The 18,089-nt window shown below is 40.4% G+C and overlaps 2 protein-coding genes across 3 annotated transcripts in view; one reads left to right on the top strand and one right to left on the bottom strand.

The window, feature by feature from the left end:
• RSPH1 (radial spoke head 1 homolog) overlaps positions 1-10,355 on the top strand; it is a 60,874-nt gene extending 50,519 nt beyond the window's left edge. The window contains exon 12 of one of the 2 annotated variants that reach the window (XR_002099733.1): positions 10,169-10,355. The gene's annotated coding sequence lies outside the window, so the exon portion shown is untranslated. The remainder of the gene's footprint in view (positions 1-10,168) is intronic. The other variant, XM_019528987.1, reaches the window with a different exon arrangement.
• UBASH3A (ubiquitin associated and SH3 domain containing A) overlaps positions 1-18,089 on the bottom strand; it is a 36,209-nt gene that overhangs the window by 15,363 nt on the left and 2,757 nt on the right. Inside the window, exons 3-8 of the mRNA XM_019528989.1 lie at positions 16,343-16,529; positions 13,433-13,631; positions 11,240-11,409; positions 10,117-10,325; positions 5,549-5,675; positions 1,101-1,209 (exon numbers count right to left, since the gene is read on the bottom strand). Coding sequence (XP_019384534.1) covers positions 1,101-1,209; positions 5,549-5,675; positions 10,117-10,325; positions 11,240-11,409; positions 13,433-13,631; positions 16,343-16,529 — 1,001 coding nt within the window. The remainder of the gene's footprint in view (positions 1-1,100; positions 1,210-5,548; positions 5,676-10,116; positions 10,326-11,239; positions 11,410-13,432; positions 13,632-16,342; positions 16,530-18,089) is intronic.

Here is an 18,089-nt window from a genome sequence, read left to right as displayed (position 1 = left end):
CTCATGTTCATCTTGTGGTCAATGATGACCCCCAAGTCTCTTTCTTCTGTAGTGCTAGCCAGCGTAGCACTGCCGAGCCTATACGGATGCTGCAGGTTTTTCTTCCCAAGGTGGAGAACCTTGCATTTTTCAGTGTTAAACACCATCAGGTTCTCGTCCGCCCATTTGCTCAGCCTGTCCAGGTCAGCCTGGATCACCCGCCTGTCTTTTAGTGTGGATGCTTTGCCCCAAAGTTTGGTGACATTGGCGAACTTGGACAGCCCGCTTCTGTCTCCAATGTCCACATCATTAATGAAGATGTTGAACAATATGGGTTCATAGAGTCCCACTAAGTCCTCAAGGAGACCTCTTATAACTAACAGTTCATCTCCTGTGACTCTCCAAATAGCAGAACAACAGAGAAAACAAACAAGGAGAAATTTGCTGTGTAGGATTCAACTAGGACATATATTTTGGTAAAAGCTGTGCAAACATTTATTATTGTCAATATTTTCCTAGCAAAAATCACCATAACCCAGAAGATCTTCAGCCCAATGATTTCTTTCCCATTTCCCACAAAAAGAAAAAAAAAAAGATTATTTGTTTCACCTCAGAATCACCCTCCAAAGTTCAAAAACACTTGAACTTTCGCTTAAAGCCAATGATGAGATCCTACCAGTTTTTCATAAAACCTGCATTTTTTTGTTGGGATAGGAGATAACTATTAGTCATCTGCTCTACAATAACTTCCCATATACATACTCTCACCCAGTAGCATATAAAACCTAACTCATGGCAGTTTAATCCTCTATGAAAAAGGGCTAAACTACTATAATTTAGCTTTAGCTTATCAAGGGGTAAAACCTTGCACAAGGGTAGTTACTGAAGAGCAACTGGCAGTTGGTAAATCCCCTCCCATCTTTTACTTCATTAGTAACTTGTTCATGTGCCCAGACCCAAGGTGTTCCATGAACTATTTCTGTCTACGAACTATTTTTTCAGCATTAGCATTTAATTCTGGTTTGCAAACATTTCCATGCAGTAGTTTATATTTCACATATTATCATCATCATTTTTAAATCTGATTTGTTAAGAGTCAGTCTACCCATTCCTTTACTTACCATCTGCCATTAAACATTGCTGAAACCAGGATTTCCCAAACACTTGATCCAGTCTTTCCCCGTGGCGCATCACTAGCAGGCCTCTTCTGACAGTAACGTTCTGAGAAAGCTGGATGAGAACATTTATTTTGGTTATAGTATCACCTGGAACCTGTGACTAAGATATTAGTGCCTTCGTGCTAGGCACTGTACAAACACAATAAGGAATAGTCCCCTTCCTGAATAGCTTGTAACATAAAAAGACAAAAAAGAGATGGGGTGAAAAGAAGAAAGTGTTGTTAATCCCAATTTTACAGGTGAGGTTCTTAGGCACACAGAGACCTAATACTGTGTCCCTTGGGGGTCAATGGAAAGTTGTTATGACTGTAGTAGGCTACAGAGTAGGTTCTAAATGCATGTTCACTCTAGGAAAAGGGTATGCTGCTAGTATGTGAACATCTAGCGTGGACAAGACTATTATAGTTTCCATGCACATTATCTTCTTGAGGTAAAACAAAAGAAGGAAAATAGCATTTACCCCAGCTAGCTAACATGTTTTTTTCTCACTTCTGCCCACAAGAATTTTCGCACCAGGAGGGTACTAAAACACTGGAACAGGTTATCCAGAGAGGTGGTGGACTCTCCATCTTTGGAGGTTTTCAAAACCCAGCTAGACAAAGTTTTGGCTGGGATGATCTAGTTAGGGCTGGTCCTGCTTTGAGCAGGGGGCTGGACTAGATGAGCTCTTGAGGTCCCTCCCAGACCTAATTTTCTATGATTCTATGTTACAGGCATAACTCCTTGTCTATACCAGGACAGAGTATATCTTTTTTTTCTTTTCTTGCACGAGTGAAAGAAGGTCTACGTTGCTGATAGAGGCAGGAACTAACCTCAAACCAATTTTAAAGTCAAAGCTTCTACTTAGAGATTATCCCCTCTCTTTTTGAGCTGGAGCACACATACATATCTTAAACAGTGCCGATTTGTATATCGACAGTTATGTAGCTATATTTATAGGTAAAAAATATATGTCGTATAAATTCAAATAATCTTCTCTATGTGTATATTATACTGCTTTGAGGAAAGCAAATTTAAGCTCAAACTCAGAAGTAGGTGAAACTATTTTAACAACTTCCTCAGTACTGATCAAGTCTACCATCATTGCTAGGGTATACAAGCTACAGCTATATGTTTCCAATAGTAGACATCAAAATTAGTGAATACATGAGGATGCAGAGAATGAGAACCCCATGAGGGGTGCTAGATGCAGAGAATGAGAATCTTTTGGAGAGAGCTTGCATTCAAATACTCCATTGTACACTAAACCATATTATAGCTCTGTAGCAAGAGAAAGACTTTTCAGCTTCAAGAAGAGATGTTACAGTACAACAGTGAGAGGATTATGGTTCAAAACTAGGGTTTTGTTGTCTTGCTATGCTGGTTTGAGGCAGAGGGAACTTCTATCCTCTGGCCTTTGAGAACAGATGTGTAAAAAGCTGCAAGAAACATGCTGTAGATTCAGTTACAATTCTGAAAGATGTGTATGTAAGGAGCATGTAAGCAGCATTATCACAAAGCATTTCTGCAGGACATATGCATTCAGTGCATGCAGTTCTCTTGCTCAATGCTAGAATAGTGTGAGTAGGAGTTTGCTCCCAGTGCCACTTTACTTGTGGTTTCTGGGAGGTAGTGGGATGACAACCGCCCCTTACTCTGCAGTGACTCACTGTTCCCTCTAGGGCTGTTAACATTCCTGACACTGCCAGTTACTGCTAGTTCTTCTGCCTCTCCTCTCGTCTCCATGCTCTGCCCTGACACTCAGTTTCTAAGAGTACTGTGGCTCTGCATTACACTGCATTTGTGATAGGAAAGTTATGGTAAAACAAAACCATGCAGCACCCCTGTGTTCTGTACAGGGTGTGGAGATGCAAGGCCAAAGAGTGCTCAAGGCATGAATTGCATTAACAGATCCTAGTATTATTAATGCTCTGCTTAGGAGTCAAGGCAAACACTTTCTGCTCCAGGTCTGTGCTCCATGTCCACATTGTTCTACATTCCCAGCAGCTTAACGAAACAATGTCAGTGCAGGTATGATAGAAATCTGATCCATTCGTTTTATTTTAGCTTTATAATACAGATCATGATAGACATCAGTCTATTCAAGCATATAGGTGGTAGATAGGAATTGAGAAATATCCCTTTAAATAGCTTGGGCCTTATGTTGCTGAAGCCATCAGCATACTTCCAGGGAAGTTACACAGTCAGCTTGCCAGGCCCTGCATTTTATATTTGTATGCAGCAATTGGTTGACTGTGTCTGTGTGGTTTTCCATTTTCCTAATGTTGTGTGGACAACATGGACACAGCAATGCCTTAATCCTCTGCTACACGCATGAGAGGCATTCTGTTGCAATTGGGCCCATCTGGTTTGGAGCAGAACTTTGCTCCACATTCTGGCTGCCAGTTATCTTCTGCTGGGAAGTGATATTTCCAAAAAAATTAGGTTTCTGAAGTGCGTGTTTACATAGTTCAGACCTGGCCAAATCACAGAGGAGGAGCTGTCAGGAAGGATGAATAATGGGGTATCTTTTAATCAGGTTCAGGAGACAATTGGATAAATTCACACAGGAAGGATCCATTAGTAACCATTATCATATTTGCTTCCATACCACACACTCCTCTCCCTGACTCAATCAGCCCTCCAGAATTGAAGTATGTGCTGTAAGCAGAAGAGGTGATTTTTCTTCACTGGAACAGAAGCATTACTGCCACTGGGCATGTCTACGTGTGTTCTTTAATACACATTAGCCTATTTTAATGTGCATTAATGCAGTGAGATTTGCTACGGGGACACCCTCCCCCTGATCAGTGGGACTGGTCACAGGAGAGACACATGTCCCCCCGACTAAGGTGGCACCAGTCGCCCATGTATCCAGAGTAGGAGATTGTACCACTTCTGGGGGGAGTCTATTCCAAACCCTGGACACTCAAGTTGTAAAGTAGTTTTTCCTTATTGTCTATTCTAAAGCGGTCTTCTAGAAACTTATGACTGTTAGTCCTAGTCTTCCCCTGGGGAGCCTTGGTGAACAGACATTCTCCCAGTCCCTGATGCATGTCCTTTGTATATTAATAGGCTACCACTAATTCCCCTCTGAGCCTTCTCTTCTCCAGGCTGAACAGACCCATATCTCTCAGCCTGTCATTGTATGGCCTGCTCTCCATACTTCTAATCAAATGGGTAGCCCTCCTTTGGACTCTATCAAGCTTCTCTTTTGAGTTACTGAGAATTAAAATGGGGTAATGCATATTAAACATCACTTAAAAACCATGCTCTTTAGTTAATGTGCATTAAGACCTCAGAATGGAGGGCACTTTAACATGTGCTCCAGGGTGGGGGGGCAGCACTTTAATTAGAGCGGCTTAATTAAAGTGCCACCGTATCTCCTGTATCAGTGTTGCTGTGCTTAAAAATGGCAGTGGGGACACTTGAATGAAAGCTCGTTAAGCGTGGGGACACTGATACACGAGACTCAATCAAGTCTGTTCTGACATACTGGAATTCCAGCACATTGGAGCAGTCTCCACAATTATGTATAGGCACCTGGAGGCATTAGATTTAATGCACATTAACTAAAGTGTGTTAATGCATGTGTAGATGTGCACTTTAACGCACATTAGAACATCACTAAAAAAAATTGTGCTATTTAGTTAATGCACATTAAGACAAGTTAATGCATATTTTCTTAGTACCTCACAATGGAGGGCATTTTTACATGTACTGTGGGACAACCCACCAGGTGCTTTAATTAGTGAGCTGAGGTAATTAAAAGTGCCCACACATCACATGTATCAGTGTCCCTGTGCTGGAAAAATAGTGGTAGGGTGCTTTGAAATAAAACACATTAGATGAGTTTTATTTCAAAGTGCCCTGCTGGTATTTTTTTTAGTGTGGAGATGCACAGGGCCACTGACAACATGGGAAGCTACCAGAGTGTGTTAATTACCATGCTCCAGCAGACTTGATTAATTGAGTCTGCTCTGATGCACTGGATTTCCAGCCCATCGGAACAGGCTCTGTGCACATATATAGGAGCCAGGAGGTACTAGATTTAATGTGCATTAACTAAAGCATGTTAATGCACATGTAGACATGCCCACTAGTGTGAACAATACTTGCCAGATTATCTCTTTATCTGAATATAGGCCTTTTCTTGATATAGAGGATCCTTTCATTCTTTGCACATAAAGAGAAGTGTCAGCACATTTCGGAAAACGTACATTTTTTCATTTCTTTTGCTACAGTTTGATCTGCATTAGGCTTTTAATACAAGGTAAAAGCAATATATTTATAAAAAATATTCAAACAGAACAAAAATGCTCCATTAAATGTTAATTTAAAAATATATATTTATATGAACATACTGTGTCATTTATGTATTGGTCAAACAGTAAGAAATGAAAAACAATTACCTGGAAAGCAAGCATTTTGGTTACACTCTTCACCACTACTGGATTATGGATTTCACCGTTCAGCTTTGTACTAGGTTCACTTTCATCTTTGGTGAGCAGTCTAGAAGATGGAATGAGTGTATATTCCCTATGGGAAAAAATAGAAGCAAAGACTTATAGAAAGATAGGATTCTTAAGGCATGGATTTGTATACAGGGAAGTCAAAAGCAAAATTCCTGTTGACTTCAAAAGGAGATGCACCATCATGTGCTAATTTGATGTTATTCTCCAAAATGCATGTGAAAAAGTGATGCCAGAGTACTTGTCATTTGCCAGGTTTTTGGCTAATGAACAATACTATCATAACATGTGCATTCTTTGAAAGCTAAGGAAGCAGCTTGCTCTTGTCACCTCTGTGACAACAGTCACCACTACCTATCCTATGCCCATAAACATCAGTGATAAAACTCCAAATGAGGGTGGTTCTCCGGTCCTTCCTCGTATCACCCTACTATTACCATTTTACAAAGGATGTAAGCATACACCAAATAAGGAGATTTTAACAGATACACTTTTACACTGTTCTAATACTTGAGACCTCCAAGATTTTTGCCTTCACATCTCTTTTGTCCCTCCTTCCTTTTTTATGGCTAAATGAGTCAACAGATTATGAAATGACTGGATACATTTTCATAGACATGTGTACCTTCTTGGCTGTAGCCTCAATGCAAGGAACACATGTTGGGACAATTTGTTTTACTCACAAATCACCGTAAAGCCAGATGCTCAAAGTGACCTGTGTTCAAATCCCCCATTGGGCTACTTTATGAGTCATAACCCCTGCAACCCCATCCCCCTGCCCTTGAGCAACGGGAGGAGAGTAAGTGGCACCGCATTAGGAACAGTATCAGAGATATCCCTTTGATATAGCTCTGACTGAACTGGGTCAAAGGTTTGCCAAAGCTGAGATGACCCATCAGGCTGGCATGATATGAGGCATGGTGGTTTCTGTAAATAAAAACACACAAGGGAGTGATGTGACTAGCATTACATCTAGCCACTGTTGATTCCCCAAACTCAGTGACTACGAACTCATTTTATAGCTGGGTCAATGGAGGACTGGGTAGGAGGTATAAGTATTTGATACAAATCCAGAACAAGTCTCAAATTCATGCTTCTGGATTCATAATGTGGTGGCCAGATACTTTACCTGGCTACCACCAGGGCCATACCTTGGGGGGGGAGTGAATCGGGGTGACCGCCTTGGGCCCCATGCTTTGGGGGGCCCTTGTGAAGCTGGGTGGAGCAGCCGTGGCAACTCTGTGCCGCTGGCTTTGCGTCCAGCCTCTCACTGCACCCCCCTGCTGTCACTGCAGATGATGGTGGCAGCTTCTTCGGGTCTGGGGCACAAGGGGTTGGAGCCGGGGCAGAGTCCTGCATGGGCTGATTTGCCCTGGGCCCCGCATCCTGCTTGGGTTGGCTCTGGCTACCACTTTCCTAACTGCTGTCTTACACTGCAGCATATTACTACTTCTCCTATTCCATCAACACTGGTTCATCTGCCTAATCAATGAAAAAAGTGCAGTGGCAAAAAATTTTTCCATCTACATGTTCTGGGATGACCAGTTCTGCTTCTGCCTACATGTCCAGTTCCAAAATCTGAGAAGCACATTTTGAGCCATAAGACGGTTCTTATTAAATGAGAATACTTCCTGTTCCAAGTTTTCATTTATATGCTCTCTATGCATTTGCTCATGCAACTCCTAAGCTAAGAAAAGCATGCTAGAATGTTAAACTATAGTATATGATGGTAAGTCATGGGTGTAAACCTCCTGAAATGTAAGTGTCAAACAGGAAATTATACATGGTTAGCTCCCTCGCTCCACTCTTTGAGGATACAGGACTATATTTTAGTCCTTTATACACCAAGCTGAGCTCTTATATGTATCATCTGTTGGGCATGCAGCTACAGAGCTAAACACAGGAAATGAAACAGATGGCTTTTGAGATATGAAGTAATATCAAGATCAGAGTAGCAGTGATGTAGAGAAGCGGCTTCTACATCTTCTTATTACTAGTTATCGCTGTCACCATTAACATGAACAGGAGGAAAGGAGAAGTAGTAAGTAATACACTATATATATATATTTTAAGTCATCAACATATTTAGGATATACAAAAATGTATTTGCTGCCACATTACTTATGCAAAACTTGGTGTGACAGTGTTCTTAGACTGAGATGTATGTTAATCTCAGTCTGAGATGTATGTATACCAATTGTCAGTGTGGAGTGACTATGCTTGCTTCCCACACTTGTTAACTTCCTTAAGGCCAATCTATATTTTATACAAGCCATAAAAATCAACAGGAAAGATGCTCATCTCTTGTTACACAGAGAATGGAGCAAACTGGCTAGTAAATGCACAAATCCAGATTATGACAAGGGAGGGTGCTCCTGTTTCTAATGTATTCTTGACCCAGCCAGAAGTCTACAGGATTTCCCTGATTACAGTATCTCCAGCATTTTGCATCTTTTAATGAAATGAAGACAGCATGCAAACATATGCTAAATTTGTTTTTCCCTGGTGTTTTTCTCTGTCAGAAAAATCAATTTTAATATATCCTGAGAGTTTCTTCATGTGCAGCAGAACTTTGGATTTTACAAAACTGTAAATGTCTCTGAAACTGTGATTTAAAGTCACTCATGCAATTATGGTAAAATAGAAACTAGTTCAATTAAATCATCATTATTTATTTTGAAGATACATTAAGTTCCCTAAATTGATAGCACATCACCTGTTCAGATAGACTGAATTTTCTATGGATTTTAAAATATACTGTTCATTAGTTTATAAGTGGTAATTAATTATGCAACAGCCATTTAAGAAAGTTCATGTTTTGGGTCTTATTTTCTCCAGCCACTCTTAGCAAAAGGATTGCTAGTTTTTGAGAACTGATCACTAACCTGTATACATTCTAGCAGGCTACAGCATTTAAGAATGGCTACTTTTAAATGTATTACTGTTTGATTTATTGAGGATATTCATCAACCTTTTTCCCTATCACTGCATTTGTTGATATATATTTTACTTCAAAGGAATGTCCTTGAATCAAAGTCTTCATTAAAAGAAACAACTGTTTTTATTCATTATAGTTAGAAAAAGCACTTGAAAATGAAGTGCTGTAATCACTGTCAAATAGTGTCACTTTTTATACTTGTTATCAAAGAGAGGCTCTTCTCAGGAAACCCCCCACCCCAAAAAAACCCAACAGGAGCTATTGAAAGTACTCAGAACCTAATGTTGTATTCAAGATTCTTTCTAATAAAGACACTGAGGAAGTCTTGTTCAAGAGCACTGCATTGTTGCATATGTTAAGGCCACATACGCTTGTTTCCTCCAAACTGTGTAGAAGCCATGCTTGGGGATGTGGGAGGAGTCTGGTATAGAGCTTGTCAGGGAGATTCTAGGAAAGAGCTGAATGGCTTGTGTCCCTGCTGAGTCAGAGATAAACCTGTACTGCACTTTTTGTGATGTCCTTCTAAAAGTGAGGTGTCAGTGGGTAGAGGCATGAAGGATGTGTGCTGTCAGATGCCTTAATAGTTAATTTCCTGCTTGAGGTTGTCTGTTGTATACCTTTATATACATGTGTATTTGTTTGTGGGTGTATCTATAGATTCACTACATAATGTGGATAGATACACACACTATATAGATACATACACACATATATATACTTATATATATAGTATATAGACATTTATATATAAAAATATATATAATATTTATTTACAGTTATACATGTAGATGTAGCATACTCCTCTATGTAATATTTTTCCTGTATAAATTGAGCTGCCAGAATGCTCTAGGCATTTTCTACACACATACAAAAACATATTTTTTGCTTAGCCAAACTTAAAAACCAAACAAAAGATGAAATACAGAAGGATGGAAGATGCCACACAGGAGAAGTGATTGAAGTGACCATTGGCCTAGTCTTGTTAGTTTCTTTTCTCCTTTTCCCTTTGCAGGTACAGATGAGTACCAGGAAAAATGAACGAACAAGGAAAAGAAAATGGAAAAAGGAAGGGCAGTAGATGACAGCCTGAAATAGATTCATACCCACATACTTTAGAAAATAATTTTCTGAGATTTGGCTTAATTACAAAGAAACTAACAATGCTCTGACACAAACTCTAACTCAGGAGTTTGTTTGCCTCTCTCCAGGTTTGCCTGCTCCCACACTTCACCCTTGTTCAACTCTCAGTGGCTTATTTTCTCCAATCTTTGGTGCTACTGAATGATACATTTGCATGCTATGTGCTATGTTGCACAGCCAACCCTAAGCCCTCTGCCCATACAGCCTTTCCCAAACTCCTTAGGTGCTGGGTGATGTTAAGCAAGACCTCTGTGCTGGAGTGAGCTGGCCAGAATCAACCAGCCTCCTTGCAGGTTTCCAACGTCAACCAACAGAGTCCAACAGCGGGAATCAAGAGAAGAACTCTGCCATTGTGGTGCATCATGTAAGGGAGCCCGGTATACAATATGTATGTATTCCTGTGGCAGTTATGGAGAGGAGTTTCACTAACCTGTGTTTAACCCATGTGTCTGATTCATTGGCTCTCTCTGTGTAATTTTCAGGAAGAAATCCCCTGCAGCCAGTTCGGTGTGAGGTACCGATCACCCAGCCTTCACTAACATCAGACTGCTGTGTTCGGTCAACGAATATCAAATCCCCAGCGTTCAGCATTAGTTCATCAATGTTCTGAGGCTTGTATTGGAAAACTGCTCGCAAGGTCTGAAGGGGAATAAAAAAATATGTCACTTCCAGGACTCTAGTATAAATTATTGGGAATTTCAGAGAAGATCTGTGCACTGTACACTGAAAAATCAATGCCTTTTTTATACAGTAACTTATTTTTGGATGACACTTTTCTTTAGCAGAGATAGAATGTAATATTGTAGGTTCAATATATACATAAAATGTATGTCCAGTACATTTGGTCTTCATAAAAGAGTTACATACAACAACTATAGATTAGTAACTACATAAAATATTTTATGGTACATTTCCCACAACAGTTTTCAGTTCTCCCACGTTGTCCATGAAATCCTGCTATAAGATCCTGAATAGCACAATATACTGTATTGGAATATGATATGTTTGAAAATGGCTGAAAAATAAACATGAACATTTTTAAAAATCTATTAAAAATGAAAAATGTGTCCAGTTTTAATCACGGCTCCTTTAATAAGAAAATTATAAAGGACAGAATCATTCCCTATACTGGGTACAGATATTTCTCAGACTGGTACAGTTGGGATTACCACCCCAGCCCAGGAAAGCAATGATTTTCCATGAAAGAATACTATCACTTTCAAATGCTATTTGTGTATTTCCTGTGTCCTTATTTTCCTCTTCTAGAAAAATCTGGTTTGCTTGTTAGAGCACGGAATTAAATACTGTTGATCTGCATGTCAGATCATCACGTAATGCGCCATAGATATCTTTTACTGATTTTGAACAAAGTTTTTTAGTCTGAGGATGCACCTAGTATACTAGTACTGTATATTAAACCAATGGATGGATTTACTTTGTTCATTAAACTGAACCAACGGATTCTGCACAGACACATTTTTTCTCAATGGAAAAAAAAGAAACAAATCTGTGTTTTTAAATATGTGGCTAAAGGAGAATAAATAATGCTGTACCTGGTAATGTACAAAGCGCATGTCCCTAGAGTACAGAGTAGCTATCCACTGGCAACCCTCTCCTGGGTTGATCGATCTAGCCAGTTGTTCCAAAGTCTTCTGATGGTGAGGAGAAAACTTATGAGCCAAAGTAAGGTGGAGCTGCTTTATACAAGGCTTCACATGGCAATCTAGGAATAAAATAATCATGCTATGATGTCACCAAATGAAATGAAGGTTACCTATGCTGTTCACAGATGTTAACATTATTAGTCTTTCTAGCACCATGGAGCAGAAGTCAATTGTACACTATTGACTTCCATGCCGCATTTGAAACAATGTAATAATGGTAGAGCTGACTGAATTCTTGGCCAACAGTTTATTTACTGAAAAATGTTGTTTTGATCACCCAAAACTGAATACTTTAAGATGTAAAAAGAAAACCTGGATTTAGATCTTATGATACTGCTGTTATTCTCTCCCCACTTTTATCCAATAGCCTTGGAATTAGGGCACTCACCTAGGGGGCATGAGGCCTGGATTTAAATTTGTTGCCTGAATGGATTTGAGCCCACGCCCAAGGGAGTGCTATATGGATACAAAACCAGGATGTTCTCAGTTGCCTTTTGATGGTGTTCCCCTTTGCATCAATAAATGAATAAACATTTGCTGGAGCAGAGACTGGAACTTACATGTTCCACCCCCAGGTGAATGTCATAGAACCACAGAAACACAGGGTTGGAAGCAGCTTTGAGGAACATGTTATCCAAATCCAGGCAGACATGCAAGAAAGCTATCCCTAAATCACTGCCGTCAAACACTTATTCAGCCTCCCCTTGAAAACCTTTTACTACCTTAGTGCATTAACAGTAAGAGGGAAATGTGGTGAAGGAATCTCCAGCCCAACTTCCTTCCTCACCCAAGCAGAAGTAGTTCTGGCTAGTGCAGCCCTAGGTTGACAACTACCCATGCAAACTCAAGGGGCAGAAAAGGAGGCCAGGATCAACATTTGTGGCTTAAAGGGAGATAGATACACAGCATCTGTGTGCAGATCATCCGTATGCTGATGAAATGAGTGGTAAGGAAACCTCTATGACAGGAAGCTATTCTGATAGAATTGCTTGTTTCTTTTTGCATTGGGCCTTGTTGTTCTCTTTACTAACTATTACAAAGGCTAAGCTATTGATGTGTTGAGACCACTGCCTAACATGCTGCCCACCACTGTTCTCCTTATTTCATTGAATTCTGTCATCTCTCTGTATGCGTGCACCATCTTCTGCCATGTAGGTAGCCTGTATGCTTCCTGGGGCAGGGACCCTCCTTTTGTTTTATGTGTACACACCATGTAGCAAAGTAGTGTCTTGGTTCATGACTGGAGCTCCTACACACATATGCGGAGCCAACTCTGAGGCACTGGAAATCCAGTGGTCAGTGCAGACTTGATTAATCAAGTCTCCTGGAGCACAAAAATTGATGTGCTCTGGCAGCCTTCTGCATCATGTGTATCAGCGTTCCCATGAATGTTGCGTGCCCCTGGCAGCTGGGGGGGCACGGCAATGGTGGGAGCACAGTGGTGATGGCGGTAAGCAGGAGCTTCCACAGACGGAGAGGCATGGGTTGGTGACGACCCACAGACGCTGCCGGAGGTGTCAGCGGTGGGGGGGGTGGAGGGCAGGTGGTAAGTGGTGACTGTTGATGGCACCTTTTTGTAGGGAGTGCACTGCCATGCCCAAGGGGTGCTCGTGTACCCCCTACATGTCACCCCTGAGTGTCCTCATGCATCTTCACACTGAAAAAAAAGTAGTGGGGCATTTTGAAATAAAACATGTTTGATGAGCTTTAGTTCAAAGTGGCCCACTGCCCTTTTTTCAGCACAGGAATGCACAATGCCGCTCATACACGTGACGCATGAGTGTTTTTAATTAGTGCAGCACGCTAATTAAAGTGCCTGGTTCCATGTTCCACAGCATGCATAAAAATGTCCCTGGAGACTATTTCAGCACAATTAAGATATAAGAATTACTAAGGCTTTCTATGTTGTCCTTCATTGTAATCTCTAAACACATCCCACAGCTGCACAGTAAAATACCTATCATCCCCCTCAGAGTCCTTGGCTCTTCCCTCTCTAAATAATTAGGCTATATCAAGAAAATCGGTGAATAAAACTGTTTTTGTTCTACAGTCTGCTCAGTTTCTACCTAATGTTGATCATACCTGCTAAGGCAGAAGCCTCGCTAGCAAAAGCCACAGCAAATTCTTTCATGATATTTGCATGGCTATCACTGACAAAAAACCCAAGGTAGCTGGTAGATGAATGTAGTGATAGGGAAGGGACTGGTGGAAAGGTATTTAAAAACCTATCACCAACTTTCTTCAGGGCTTCATATAAGAATTCCACTTTCTGATCTTCACACTAAAAAAGAAAACATATTGACATATGCATTACAAATCATTAATATCATCCACAGTCACTGGTTTGGCTTCTCTGAGAGTCACTGCAACAATGCAAGAGAGGCCAAGCAATGCAATATTTTGCTATTATAATAGAATACTTCCGGTACAGAGTATAATATAGAGATATTATGGAATATCCCCTTCACTTGTAAACTACCTGATAATATCCAGTTCAGGTAGGAAGTGACCAAAAGATCTAACCATCTGGCAATTATGCATGGACGTTATAAAAAAATCAGACAGTACAGTCCCTTTTCTAGCAGGCATATGTTCAAACCACAACACCACCATCATAATTATTAAACGACACTTGCTGGCATCATAGCAGGATGGATGAGTACTGTTCATGTGTTCATGCAGTGTAAATTACATTCTAATTGCTGAAATGTTTCCATCATAAACACCTGAAGAGCATTGTATGAAAACTTGCAGATGCCCCTGCTTATTCATCCTTTCTTTGCTTAATCCAGACTGATCATGGCATATTTCAAGAGCAGTAAATTCATTACAAATTAATAAATAAAATATGGATTGTCTATAGATGTCATTAATGGTCAAACACTACCACAGCTGTACACTTCTTGTTCCTCTCTTTTTTATAACTTTAGCAGCATCCTATAGCATGAAAGTAAGATGGATATAGTATTTGCCCAGTTGCTACATTAGTATACTCTCCATTTTTCTTCAATACATCTCAGGTAAACTGGTGCTAATTTGCAGCTTTGTCAACAGTGAAAGGTACACTTCAAGGTCTCCAAAGCTTCTTCAGATAAACATAACTTTTAACAGAAACTTTAAAGTTCCTCCTTTAAAATCTACACATTCATTCCTGACAGGGGAGATAGCACTCATTCTGTAGAGAATACACAAGAGATCAGGAAGGCCAATTAGACTCTTACCACCTTCAGATTCAGAAAATAACCCAACATACATACTTTTGAAAAAACTGCCCTAAGTGATTTAGGAGCCTAAGTTGCATTAAAAAACAATTACTTGGGCATCTTAGCACTTTACTCTTACTGGTTTGGAATAAGACTTTGGCTCTGAAGTGCATAAGGGCCAGCTTTTTATCAGTATTTAGATGTCTGAAGGTATAGACATTGGCGGCTAGGAATTTACAAACATACCTAAGTGTGCTGCTTAAGCACATTTGTATGGCCTACTAGGCATTAATCTGCACCTTTAACCTTCTTACATTATAAATCTGGTTTGGGGTTACTTCTGGACAAAGGTGTGCAACACAGAGCTGCGGGCCATATCCAACCTATGGAGCCATGTCTTCTGGCCTGTGGGGCCCCAGAGGGTTTGGGATCCAGGGGCAGGGCAGGAGGCCCAGCCAAAGTCCAGGACACAGAGCCCCCTGGGGATGTGTGTCAGTGGTGAGGGGCAAGTGATAGCTGCCTTAACCCCTGTGGCTGCCACTTTTTGCTGCACTGCTGCCACTCGCCCCACCACTGCCACCTCATACAGATACAGCCCGTGAGGAGCTCTGCAGTCTGGATCTAGCCCACTGGGGTGGGGTGACTTTGATACCCCTGCTTTATACTTTCCAGTCATTTGGGCCCAGATCAACACACACATTAAGGCACAATTTTTAATGCACAGTGGTGCTTGCTCTCTTTCCACAACTCCTGCAGAACGACATATGCCTGAGGGTCTAAATACACCAAAGGATACCTCAACTGGAGTTTAGCACTATAAATCTGGACTTCAGCCACTTTTGAAAATGTTCCCCCTTGGCAATACCAAGCTGCACAATGTGCCCTTTATGATGGATGCTGAAATAAAGCTTGAACTAGCAAGAACAAAAGCAAACAACCTTTTTTTAATAGATATTTTTAGCACATGGAACTTCCTCAGGACTGAAATTTCAAAACTGAGAGCAACAGGTTCCAGTCATCATCCAAAATAAGTGAGAAATGCATTCATACAGAGGAGGCTCCCATGCAAGATACAAGTTTGAGAGTTTGCTCTTCTGTGCAAACTGCACACCTTATTTTCACAGTCATTCGGCAAATCTGGTAACTGCATATCTAGAAGGCCACAAGAGGTAATATAGCATCTTGCTCAAGCATCTGATTTAAAGCTACAGTCATGCTAGCTACACACAAGAATTAGGTGTGCAGTTGCATACACCTATTCATATATGGAATTTCAAATAAGAGACCCTGAGCATCAGAGTCCAGCCACTGCACTCCCACAAGACTTGACAATCTCCCTTTCCTACTCTCCCTGCTTCTAGTAACTAACACTTCATTGGCCTCAACACTGTGGTGTATTCAGCATTCAAATATTTTTCACTGAGATTTGTAAATTCAGAGAGCAATAAATGCAGTTAGTTTAGCCAGTTTTCCAGCATACACTAGGATGGGAGACTTCCAAAAGTTAACACTTAATTGTACACACACAACTTTGTACATTGGATCACTCCTTGTAAGAATGAATTTTGCATTTGTGTATGCAAGTGATGCACAGGTAGAGCCCATGTGCCTGCACAAAACAATCATAAGTGGATTTTGCTCACATCACTTTTACTAGTAAGTTTTATGCAAAACAGCTGCACGTACAAATGAAAACCCTTGCTCAACCAAATCCAGATTTCACCCTTCTAGTTGTATTTTACAGTGGCAAAGCTGTTGTGCTCAAGACATTTTTTAAAGGTTTTCTTACCGTAAAGAAATCACAAAGAGTTATGTGTGGAAAAATCTCATGAGCTCTGTTTTTTGCACACTGGCGTTTGCTCTCTCTCCAAAACTCTTGCAATTTGTCATGAAGGGGGCCAGAGGGGCACAAGTAAAGAGCATATTCCTGAGGGATTGGATCGTCCAGAGAAGGATCATTACAATGGGAATGCAACCTAAAATTGAGAGCATATTATACATCGTAAATAAAGCCACAGATGTACAAACAGTCTTCATTCACTTTGGCAGAGACAGGTGCAAGAAAGGCAGAAAAATAAAAACTGAAATGGTTGTTACTTGAGCAGAAGCTTAGAATGAATTAAGAATAGGTTAAGACTAGAGCTGGTAAACATTTCTTGCTTTTTCTTTCAAATGAATGATTTGTTTCTTTCCGGGGTGGATCCAAGGGGCATGCAGTGGTGCACTTATACCCCTCTTTCCATTTCTGCTCCTCCCAAAATTTAAAATCAGCTGCTTGGCAATGGCAACAATATTTCTAGCCAGGCATGAGGGAATCAACTGACTTCATGGTTTATCCTAATCTATCTGATCCCTTCTAAATTCTTCATTCCACAACCCTCTCTTCTGTTTAATGCTCTTGATGTTCAACCCATCAAGCTATCTTTTGTTCTGCAATTCTGCAGTCTGTTAGCAGCTCCTGGTAATGAAGCTCCTATTTCACAGCCCTGCAGATTGTTCTTAACTCATTCCAATGAAGTTATATTTGTTTTTGCTTCAATCTTAAACTGAATAATGTAGCCCTAGGTCTGTAGCACACTAGTAAAGCTTCCAGTTTATTTTTAATTGTTGTTTTATATATGATGATTCACCACACAACTGCACCCCTATTTTCAAAATGCCAGATCCGCCCATGCTTCTTTCAAAATTTGGAAATCAAATCAACAAAAATGAAGGGGTTTTGTTTTATTTCCAAATAAATTGTTTGGGTGGATTTTGTTTGCTTTCTACTTTTTTGAAAAAGGGGCAGAGGGAAAGAATGAAAGAAAGAAAAACAGTGGAAAGAATCACCAACCAAAATCTGAAAACAAAGTGGAGGGAGTATTGTTAAAAAAGACAACAAAAAATCCCATAAAAACAACCGGCAGTTTTATACAACAGCACGCTAAAACATCCCAACACAACAGAAACAGCAAATGTATCAACTGGGATTTGTAAGTCATGTTTCAGTTGGTTATAGCAGGCATTTTGGTCTGTGAGTTGGTTTGTTGTCTCCTTCAGATCTTTCTGAATCACAGGGCAATATAATTTCTGACAAAGCTTGTTCTGTTGTGCAGCTGTTGGACTGGGGCAAAGTAATGTAATACTCAACCATCATTCAAAAAGTTGGAAGTGAACACAGTGGCACACATTTGTATGCTTTACTCATACATGCACCCTATTCCAAAACTCTCCAACCGTCTCCTGGAGCATAAGATCTGATAAGAGTCACTGCTTGTGCTGTCTCAGCTTCGTTTGCTCAGTGGAGAAAAAACTTCGATGACCCACAAGTAACAACTGGCATTACCTATGGTCATGCCTGCCCCAGTTCTCATTTTGTACCGCAGAGTCTTGACAGTTCCACTTGACTTTTACGGCCGTGTCTCATCTGGGCCTGTTTTCCTTTCCAGTAAATTCCTTTTAACCCCAAATCTTCAGAATTCCTTTACAATGGCAATCTTTTGGATCTTCAACATCCTTTTTCTGTCATTTTCTGTCCTTTCCTCATGGACAGACGA

Source organism: Crocodylus porosus, unplaced genomic scaffold (genome assembly GCF_001723895.1).
Source record: "Crocodylus porosus isolate Cpor-Errol unplaced genomic scaffold, CroPor_comp1, whole genome shotgun sequence".
Classification (NCBI taxonomy): Eukaryota; Metazoa; Chordata; order Crocodylia; family Crocodylidae; genus Crocodylus; species Crocodylus porosus.
Note: the sequence above shows the minus strand (reverse complement) of the source record. Positions and strands in the feature narration are given on the sequence as shown.